Genomic DNA, 10,301 nt, shown 5'->3' with positions numbered 1-10,301 from the left:
ACACACGTGTGAAGTCGCATCTTCCCCAGGGATCAGATGTAGCTTTTGCGCCCTGGACTCACCAGCACCTGATACGACGCAGGGCACACAGGGTCAGCTCACTGGATGGTTAACACTTAGACCCGAGGTGGACTGAGTTCTTGGAAGCCTTAAGCCTTTGGAGAACTACTCCAGCCCTGCCCCACAGGCGAGAAGTGAGGCCCCAGCCCGGAGGGTACCCAGGTGTCTTGTGGGCGCCCCGGCCAGCACCTGAGGGGCCCTGAGCTGATCTCCCAGACCGCATGCTCCGCCTTCTGCAAACGGCTGTTGGGGCAGCAGCTTGGGTAAGTTCCCCTTCCGCTTCCTGCTGCCTCCTGTCCTAACTGAGCTGCTCCTCTGTCAGGGGGGAACTTGCCAGGCTCTCAGAAGCCCTGAAGCCCGCAGAAAGGCTCTGCGCCCCGAGCTGTCACCAGCGCTGCCCCCCAGGCCCCCGACGTGATGCAGGCCATCAAGTGTGTGGTGGTGGGAGATGGGTAGGTACCTGGCTAACCCTGTCACCTGGCTGGAGCCCCCCTCCTGGGTTACCCCCGAGACCCCTCCGCCCTGCAGATGTAGGAGTCCCTGGGAAGCAGCAGCTGGGAGGTGCTGCTCCCTTCTTGTCCCCGGGGCCCAGAGAAAGCCCCCCCTCACTGCCCTGAGGTGGGCAGAGGCCAGCTTCACTCTCTTTGCCCGCTTCCCTCCAGAAGCTGCCTGAGTGGAGGTGGGTGGCGGGTACAGGACTGGGGAATGGATGTGCTTGGGGGCCCTCACCTGCACCCTGAGAACTGGGACAGGTCTCTTATGGGACCTGTCTTCAACTCTGTGGATGTAGATGGTGGCCTTCGTCCTCAGGCCGACCTGGGCTCGAGTCACTAGGTGCACACTGCTGTGTGTCTTAGGCAAGCTGCAGAGCCTCTCTGAGCCTCAGCTTGCCCATCTGGGAAGAGACCACGCCCCTGGGGTGGATGTGGGGGTCACCTGACATATTTTGAGTGGCTGTCCTGTGCTTAGTGCGCTCGATAAATATTAGCCTCCTCCCTCCCTTTCTCTCCCCTCCCCCTCAGCCTGCCGGGTTGGGGAGGACTCATGGGGGATGTGGGCAGGGAGCAGAAGGGGGAGGGGTCCACAAAGGAAGGTGGAGGGAAGGAGGTGCGGGAGGGTGACTGGGAGGGTCTGTGCCAGGCAGGCTGGGCTGAGCGCCCTTCTCCACTGTGGGCCTCAGTTTCCTCATCTGTACAATGGCTGGTCCAAGATGCCGATCTCTGATGCCAGCCAGCAATTATGTTTCAGGGTCCAGCCCACAGGTGCATCAGCATTTCCAGCTGGGCAGGCCTCCGGTCCAACGCTCCCATTCTAGAGAGAGGCAGCCTGAGGCTTTGAGAGGCTCGGATCTTTCCTGCCCTGGGTCACGGTGGCCCTGATGTGACGGACTGACTTTGGCCCTAATGGGTCTCCTGGGTGCGGGTCGGTTTATCAGACAGCCCTCAGCTGATTCGGATGCGCTGGCAGGGCCTTATCTGCCCGCCTCTCTGCCCAGCCCCGCTCACTTCTGCTTTGTATCTAATCTGGGGAGGGGAGGGCAGAAGCCAAGGGCAACGTTCCAGTCATTCAAAGTTACCTTGGTGGCAAGCTCCGGGGAGGGGAGCGGTGGGGGAGGAGAAGGTGACCAGCCTCCTCCCAACAGGAAGTGACGGAGTGGAGCTGGAGGGCCCTGGGGCCGCCCCTTTGGCCGCAGCCTTACCACTTACTCTACCTGTGCCCCCTCCCAGCCTGGCAGACTCGCAGACCCGGGGAGGGTGGCACGAATCATGGCGATGGCTATTTGGCGATCCCGATGTGTCAGGCGCTGGGCTCAGTCACGTGCCCTCTATTCGGTTTTCCCACCAACCTAATATTAGGCACATTCTACAGGTGGGGAAACTGAAGCTCAGAGACGTTAGGTCATTTGCACCAGACCTCGTGGGGTTTGAGGCCAGGTCTCTCTGACTCCAAAACTCTGCGTCCTTAACTGTTACTCTCCCCGGTGAGGTTGGGAGGGGAAGAGGCGGGATGGGCTTGACTCGCTGCTCCGCGTTGCCAGACATGGACTCAGCACTCTCCTAGGAGGATGGACTCATCCCTGTTTTCTAGATGGGGAAACTGAGGCCGAGGGAGGCTCAGTGGCTTGCCCAAGGCACTGGTTCTGAAGCCCAGGCGTGTGATGGCAGAGCCCTGGTCAGGGTCCAGGGTCCCTGTAGCAGTGTCCGGCCCAGCGGTGTCCTGGGCACCCCCCCACTCTCAACCCTCTGCCCCACACCGATGTCACCTGGGAAAAAGCTTAAACATACGAATTCCCAGTTCTGCCCCCCGCGCTGATGGATCAGATCTCAGAGGCAGGACTTCGAAGTCAGTCCTTGTTTGTTCAACAAACATCCCCCATGACTCTTATGACTTGGGTTTGGGAACACGGATACTGACTTCTCAGATGGGGAGACTGAGGCCCAGAGAGGCGGGCCTGAGGGCTGGGCTAGGGGAGAGCATAGGTGCTCAGAAACCTCCGGGTCTCGGCAGGGCCCCCCAGCCACTGTCCCCTGGAACTTCCTGTCTTTCAGAGCCGTTGGCAAGACCTGCCTGCTTATCAGCTACACCACCAACGCCTTCCCCGGAGAGTACATCCCCACCGTGTGAGTCCTGCGGGGCCGGGGCACTGGGAGGCTGGCTTCACAGGGCCCACCCCCTTGCCAGGCACTTCCTGCGTGGCGGCTGTGTGGGCACCTGGGGGGAGGGGGGGGTCTCTGCCCGGCAGAGTCGCCCGATGGCCCAGCCAGGAGGCAGCAACCGACGTCGAGATGGGCAGTGAGGATGTGGGTGCCGAGAGGCCCCCAGGGTGGGAGAGACTGGGCGGGAGGGGGGGAGGGGCAGGGGAGCAGGCCAGCTGGGNTGGGATGTGGGACTGGGTCCCAGAAGTGTGCAGGGGAGGGTGGGGTGGGTGCAGGAGGAGGCCATCAGGGGCCTTGCCACCAAGGAGCAGACAGTGGATGCATGCGTGCACACCGTTAGGGGAGAGGCCAGTGCTATCTGGAGGCTACTGGGAGGCCCTGCCCTGTTGCGGGATGTGCAGGCAGGGCTGTCATTTGACGGTTATGTAGGAGTTCATGCGTGGCAGTCTAGGGGGGGAGGGGCAAGTGGGATAGCGCCAGCCCCGCCCCCACCAGCCCTCAGCGGTTCCCTCACGCACAGGACAGCTTCCCAACCCCTAGCGCTGCCTTCAAGGCTCTGGGTGGGCTCCTCCCAGCCTCCCCTTCCTATTCCAACATCATGGCTCATGCCTTTGCTTCGCTTTCTGTCTGCTTGTTTCCACCAAACGCCCCCTGGGCATTGCCACCTCAGGGCCTTTGCTCAAGCTGTTCCTTCTGCCCGGAGTGCCTTTCCTGCCCAGGCGTCTAAGACCTCTAGGCCAGCTCCAGTACCCCCCTCCCCCCTTTCAGGATCCTTTCTCATCCAGCCTGAAGGGACCTCTCACTCCCTCGAGTGACTGTATCCAATCTTTCCTGTGACTGTGAGTTTCTGGAGAGCAGAGAGCCTGGTCCTTTACAGTCGCCCCATTCTCTTACGCACATCATCTTCTGCCTGATAGATGTGTTCTGTGTTGACCTGAGTTGAACTTCGCAGAGAGGCCCTAGGACGATCCATCAGAGAGACCCACCATCTATGTGCTGGCTCCTGCAGGAAATGTCACATGTGTGTGCCCTCTCTCGACCTCCTGGAGGGGTGGCTGTTCTACCCAGGCCACCCACGGGGAAAGCTGAGCCTCACAGCTCCTTAGGGGGCTGCCCCCCGGGATGTGGAGCAGGTGCCCCGGCCTGGGCTAGAGGAAGGCAGGCAGCCAGGCCAGGGCAGAGACGCCGGGGTAGGGACACTAGGAAATGGACTTCACCAGCTTGGCTTCCAAGTCCCCAGATGGCCTGGCGCCAGCGCCCCTCCCCCTCTGCACCTGCCGTACCCGTCCCTTTGCCATCGGTCATTAAGTGTTTATCAGGCACCCCCTAATGCTGAGGGAGGACTGGCTCTGAGCCTGCATAAGGCCACTGTCCCCAGCGGTGCACGGCTCCTGCCTTCCTGCCCCTCTGCCTGTCCCAGCTGGGGGCCCGTTTGCCAAAGGACCTGAGACCAATCATTTCTCTCTTCGAGCCTCCGTTTCCCTTTCTATAAGGCCGGAGCGGGGCTGGGCAATCCCAGGCTCACCACCAGGGCGGGAACCTCTCCTGGGTAGGGAGATGGAAGGCGTGTTCTGGCTCCTGGGGGTCCTTGGAGGGCTCGGGAGACCCAAGACCCTTGCAGACCGACAGACAGCACGAACCAGGCAAGGTCTACCTTCCCAGGACTCTGGGGAGTCTGGGTCAGACACAAGGGCCATCTGAGATTCTAAACTTTTGAACAAGGAGTCTTGTGTTTTCATGTTGCGCTGGACCCTGCAAAGTATGTGGTCCGTCCTGCGTGCGCGCTCCTTTGTCGTCCAGGACAGAGTTGCTTAGCTCTGGGCCAGCCCTCTGAGCGGCTCCTGCCACAATGCCCCTTCCTCTGTGATAGGGAGGAGGGGAGAAGTCACGCCGAGCCCTTGACATTGGAGGGCGGGGGCAGCCGGGGAGACTGGAGTTGGGGAAAACAAGAGGGGCTCCCCCTCCCCTGGGGACAGCAGGGCTTGTGGAAGCTGGGACATATGTGCTGCCAGCACATGATCAGATAAGCAGGGGAGCTGAGCTCAGTCATTGCCAGGCGTGGGGGGTTAATGGCTCAGGGTCAAAGCCCCCATTCCACAGATGGGGAGACTGAACCCGCTCTGTGGATGGTCTCGTGCTGGGTGTCGGGCTTGTGCCTGTGACATCTCATCTTATGCCTATGGACACCCCCCCCATATCCACTCTCAAAAGGAAGCCCTGATAAGCTTTCAAAAGTAAAAGTTAGGGGCGCCTGGGTGGCTCGGTTGATTAAGTGTCCGACTTCGGCGCAGGTCAGGATCTCAGGATTCGTGAGTTCAAGTCCCACATCAGGCTCTGTGCTGACAGTGTGGACAGTGTGGAGTGTGCTTGAGATTCTCTCTCTCTCCTTCTTTCTCTGCCCTTCCCCCACTGCCATTTCCTCTCTATCTAAAAATAAATAAAACTTAAAAAATTAAAAACAAAGTAAAACTTAGAGGCAGCCACTCCCAGGCCTGAACCCCTCCCCTGGCTCCCTTTCACACTTAAAACTGTCTCCTTTCCTGGCAGGGAAAGCCCTGAATGGTACTGCCCCGCAGCCTCACCCTTCCTTCTACACCCCTCCTTACCTACTCACTCCAGACTCCTGTGGATCCCAGACACACCCTGTGCCTCTCACCTCCTCCTTCCCATCACTCAGTTCCCTGCTCAGGTATCGCCTCCCTGACCCCTTGTCTAAAGGGGTCGCTCTCGCCACCCCACCCCCCTGCTTGACGTTCCTCATAGCCCTTCCTGACCTGACTTCCTCTGCCAGGAGGGACGCTCTGGGAGGACAGGTCTGTCTCGCTCACTGCTATCCCACCAGCTTCTAGAACAGAGTGAGTGCCAGCGAGTGACTGGGTGCTCAGGCTGCCTGAGAAGGTGCCAGAACTCGGCCACCACCGCGAGGCTCAGCTAGTGGGAGGGAGGCACATACGGTTTAATTTAGGTCAGACTGGCGGGCCTTGATTTTTGTCTACATTTCACTCTTCTGCGGGGCACTTGCTGCTCTTTGCCCACACTCCCGGCGCCCAGAGTGTGGCCCCCTCCAGCTTCCCCTCTCCCAGACTTCACCCAATGGCCACGAGGTGCCTTTCCTCAATGCAAAGATGATCACGTCACCTTCTGCCTGGGAAAGCCCCTCAGCGGTGCCCCGTTGTCCCTGAGGACCAAGACCCGAGTCCTAATAGTGGTCCACGCCCTGCCTGACCTGGCCAATCCTCCCTGGTCCCCACACCACCAGCCATGCGTGCCCCCTGGTGTCTGCGCTCCTGTCGGAGCGTGGGCTTTGGGTGGGGATCAGGTGATGCTGGGAGCTGAGCCCCCTTCCTCCTGCCTCCAACCCCCTCCTCCACGCCATTGCAGGTCAGGGCTGGGCTCGAAGCCCCGGGAGTGCAGAAGAGGCCACACAGACCCTGGGTGAAAACCCTCCAGCTGTGTAGCCCGGGGCAGCGCACTCCCAGCCTCTCTGAGTGTGTGTCTTCTTGTGTGAAACGGGGACAACGGTAGCATCTGCTTCCTGGGCCCACTGAAGTGGTCAGAGGACGAAGGGCCTGGGACAGTCGTTGACATCTCTGGGTGCCCAGCAGACATGAGGCACCTTCCCTGCCTTCCCCCGCCTCCAGCCCCCAGCGCAGGAAAGCCCCAGCCCCAGGCTCAAACCTCTGAGCCTCAAGCCCTGAAGTAGCCCCTATGTTTCCCATGTGGGATTTTTCTGAATCCGGGAACAGGACCTAGTCCCGGGTGTGACACCGACTGACCATGAGATCTCGGGCAAGTGCCTTGCTGTCTGTGGGCCTCAGTTTCCTCATCTGGAAAAAGGGTCCTCTGGTGCTGGATGCCTGTGACTCGCAAGTAAGGGTCCCCCTGGAGATGCGGATCGCTGAGGCTCTGACAGTGATCAGGCTCTGACAGCTGGGCCCCCAGGGAAGGACCGGTGTGTGTGTGTGTGTGCGTGTGTGTGTGTGTGTGTGTGTGTGTGTGTGTGTGAGGGCATTGCAAATGAGGTTGCTCAGCTTCTCAGCATCTTCCCATTGGGTGATTTGAAGGTCCTCTGTCTCTTTGGATCCTCCTAATGGCCCCAAGAGACAGGGCCTTTTTTTCATGGTGAAGAAAGTGAGGCCCAGAGAAGCTAGGTTCCTCACCCAAGGTCACACAGCAAGACAAGGCTTCACAAGGAGCTCTCTGTTCCCTCCTAGCCCTGGGTGGCTGTCCTCAAGGAAATCAACTCTCCTGCCGCTCATTTGTCTGTGGGCTCACTGACAGGTGTCACAGAAGGAGCAAGGCTCAGATCCCAGCGCCCAGGCTTATGAGGTGCTGGCCTTGGGAAAGTTACCTGCCATCTTGAGACCTTGGTTTGCTCATCTGTGTGATGGGAGTCATTTGAGGTTCTTTTGCCTTAGGTTACGTGGGACTTCAAGACTGAACACATAAAGGTCCCTAGCCTTCTGCCAGGCCCTAGGAGCGGTGCTTGGCGCCGCTGCCAGGCCCCAGGACCCAACCATTTCCCCATCGCCACGGCCCCTGAGACCCTGGGGGTGCCTCAGAGAGGACGCCTACCTTTGGCCCAAGGAATCTTGGGAGGCTTTTTGGCACCCGAATTTTAGGCGGGACATTAGAGAGGACAGTGTCCCTACTTCCCCAGCGTGTCCCAAAGGAACACAGGCGCTTCTCTTCCCGTGATGCTCAGTGCGGTGTCCCTGGACAGTGTCTTCTTCCTGAAATCGCAGGGCGGTGTGGGTGGGAGCTAGAGTTGGACCTCAGGGCCCCTACTGTGTGGCAAATGCCGTATAGGCCTCAGGATGCACAAGCCAGTTGCGGTGTCTGCTGTTGGACAAAGATTGCTGGGTTGGGGCCTGGAGGGGCTGGGCGTCAGGAAAGGCTTCCTGCAAGGAGGAGACCTTGAGCGGGAGGTGACCTTGACTTGGGGCTAGAGGCGGCTGAGTAAGAGTCAGCCAGACACCGGGGAGGAGGGAGGGAGGAAGAAGAGCAGCGAGTCAGAGAAGTGTGTGTAGGACCTTCCAGGCAGTAGGGAGTGGGGCTCTCTGAGGAACTGAGCGGTGACTGGAACACTCCATGATGAATAAGTATGGTGTGCTAGTGCTAAAAATAGCAGGCCACCCACTTTGTGTGTGTGTGTGTGTGTGTGTGTGTGTGTCTCAGAACAGGTGTTTTTGGAGTTACTCTGAACCTTTAGGGCTTCGCAGCCGGTCACCAAGCAGCATTCTGTGAGGGCTTCTTGGAGGAGGGGGCATTCCAAGGGCTTCAGTTCAGTTTGCTCTAATTCCCATCTACCCGCATTTATTGGGTGCCAGGCCTGGAGATGAGGCAGGCAGAGCCCTGCCCACATGGAGCCCTGGCCCCCAGCAAGATAGAGATACCACAATTACCTAGTCAAGGTCAAGATAAAGCAGTTGCCTAGGGGAAGAAACAATGAGCTCTTTCCAGGTGGAGGATGGGGAAGGGGGTGGCCTGGAGGGACTCTCCCCCACCCCGCCCCACCCCACCCCCAGCCACTGCAGAGGAGTAATGGCCTGGGCAGGATTTTGAATCATGAATAGGGGATGGGGTGAAAGGGGGTGGAAGGGTATTCTAGGGAGAGGCACAGGCAGAAGCAAAAAGGCCTGGAGAGTGGGTGGGACTGCGTGGTCAGGGCAAGTGGGAATATTTGGGCAGGAGAGGTGGGGAAAGGCATTCTGGGCAGGAGGCACAGCGCGATCCAGGGCCGGGAGGCGGGCAGCATGAGCCTTGCCCGGGAACGAGCTCGGCAGGTATATGAGGAGAGGAGGAGGGGGAGCCAAAGTCTCAGCGGGCCAGGTCAGGGGACGAGGAGCAGGTGGCTTTGGTGCGGAGGGACAAGTTGATGATCCCTAGCCCTCATGGGCGGGAGGCGAGGGCATCCTGGTAACACAGCCAGGGCAGAGCTAAGTGCTGGATGTGAGCCCCGGGGTCCCACACAACCGGCTTCTTACCTAGTTTGGCCGCTCACTGGCTGTGGGGTCTTGGGCAGATCACTGTACCTCCCTGATCCCAGTTTTCTTTTCTATAGGCTGAAAAACCAGCACCTTCCTTTCCCTTGTAGTGAGAAACACTGTCGGGGTGAATTAGAAAAAAAAGTCTGGAAGCTTCTCTGATTGCCCCGGGGGCCTCTCTGGTGCTGGTGGGAGATCTTAGCTGTCGCTATCGGCACCCTCTCCAAGCCCTCTGCCCCATCCCTTTGGCACACGTCTTTCCAGTGTGTGCTGGTGGCATTTCTCAAGTGTCACCCCCGCCCCCGCTCCCTGAGGCCGCCACTTGTGCCACCTCCTCGCCTCAGGGTTTGTTGTTTCACCTGCGAGAGGGTCACCAAGCTCAGTCCAGCGTAGGAAGTGGGTAAATTGGATTCCAATCGAGCCTTAGAGGGAATGCCCTGGAACCCCCAAAAATCCCTTCTTCGAAAGATAGGCAAAGGGCAGAAACGTGATGGAGACCATGTCTTTCTCTTGATGTTTACCTGCATTTGACATTTTTTTTTTTAAATGTAATGAATCAGTAATGAAAAAAAAGTAGAAGGAAGGCCGACCGCATGGGGCTGTCCGGCTCTGACGCCGTGGCCGCCCCTCCCTGGGTCTCGGCCTCCGCACACAGCGAGGGGAGGCTGGAAGGAGGGCCCGGGATCCGGGCGCGGAGACTGACCCTTCTGTCTTGTGCGCTGCCCGCAGGTTCGACAACTATTCAGCCAATGTGATGGTGGACAGCAAGCCCGTGAACCTGGGGCTGTGGGACACTGCGGGGCAGGAAGACTATGACCGTCTCCGGCCGCTTTCCTACCCACAGACGGTGTGCCGCCCTGCCCCTCCCCCCCATCACCAGCCTGAGCGCCTCCCGCTCCCTCTGGGGGCAATGCCCTGGGGCCGGTGGCTGGGGACCCCTGACCCTCCCAGTAATGGGCAGAGCGAGTCCTCCTCCCCACGCCCCTCCCTGCCCTCCTTCAGCCACCCTTCTGTCACTGTCCCCATCTCACCGGCCCCCCTACCTCATGGGCTCTGGGGCACCCCCAGGGTGCCTAAGGGTGGGGCAGGCGGACCCCAGATGGGGCCCACACACGGAGCCCAGGATTCTGAGTCCCAGGGGTGCTGGGAGGGGAGGATAGAGCCTGCAGGTGTCTCTGTGGCCTGGCCAGGAAATGGTGAGCAGACAGTAGGTAGTGAGTGCCGGGTGGGGAGTACGGCTTCCGGAATTCCAGGTGGCAACCCCTGGGCTGCTTCTGTAAGCCTCACTTTGCCCACCTGTAGAATGGGGCAGACAGTCGCGTGAGGATCAGCCCGTTAGAAGAGGCCTTTAGGAAGGGCTGGATAAACCAGGAGCTCAGTGGCTGCCCAGGGGCGGGAAGGGCCCCGGCCGGGCACCTCCAGCCTCTGCTCGTGGGTGACCATTGCCTGCTCTGTCCCCAGGACGTCTTCCTCATCTGCTTCTCCCTTGTCAGCCCTGCCTCCTACGAGAATGTCCGTGCCAAGGTGAGCAGGACGGAGTGGGGTCTTGGAGGCTTGGGGCAGGTGATTCTGGGGGGGGGGGGGGGGGGAAAAGGGG

At 59.9% G+C, this 10,301-nt stretch overlaps 1 protein-coding gene across 1 annotated transcript in view; it reads left to right on the top strand.

Annotated features, from left to right (window-relative positions):
• The first annotated feature begins 352 nt into the window (after positions 1–352).
• Positions 353–10,301, top strand: part of RAC2 (Rac family small GTPase 2) — a 15,169-nt gene continuing 5,220 nt past the window's right edge. The window contains exons 1-4 of the mRNA XM_077762077.1: positions 353–512; positions 2,610–2,681; positions 9,434–9,551; positions 10,166–10,242. Coding sequence (XP_077618203.1) covers positions 478–512; positions 2,610–2,681; positions 9,434–9,551; positions 10,166–10,242 — 302 coding nt within the window. The 5' untranslated portion in view covers positions 353–477. The remainder of the gene's footprint in view (positions 513–2,609; positions 2,682–9,433; positions 9,552–10,165; positions 10,243–10,301) is intronic.

Source organism: Crocuta crocuta, unplaced genomic scaffold (genome assembly GCF_008692635.1).
Source record: "Crocuta crocuta isolate KB4526 unplaced genomic scaffold, BGI_CrCroc_1.0 scaffold193, whole genome shotgun sequence".
NCBI lineage: Eukaryota > Metazoa > Chordata > Mammalia > Carnivora > Hyaenidae > Crocuta > Crocuta crocuta.
The sequence above is the reverse complement of the archived record's forward strand: the minus strand, read 5'-3'. Positions and strand labels throughout refer to the sequence as shown.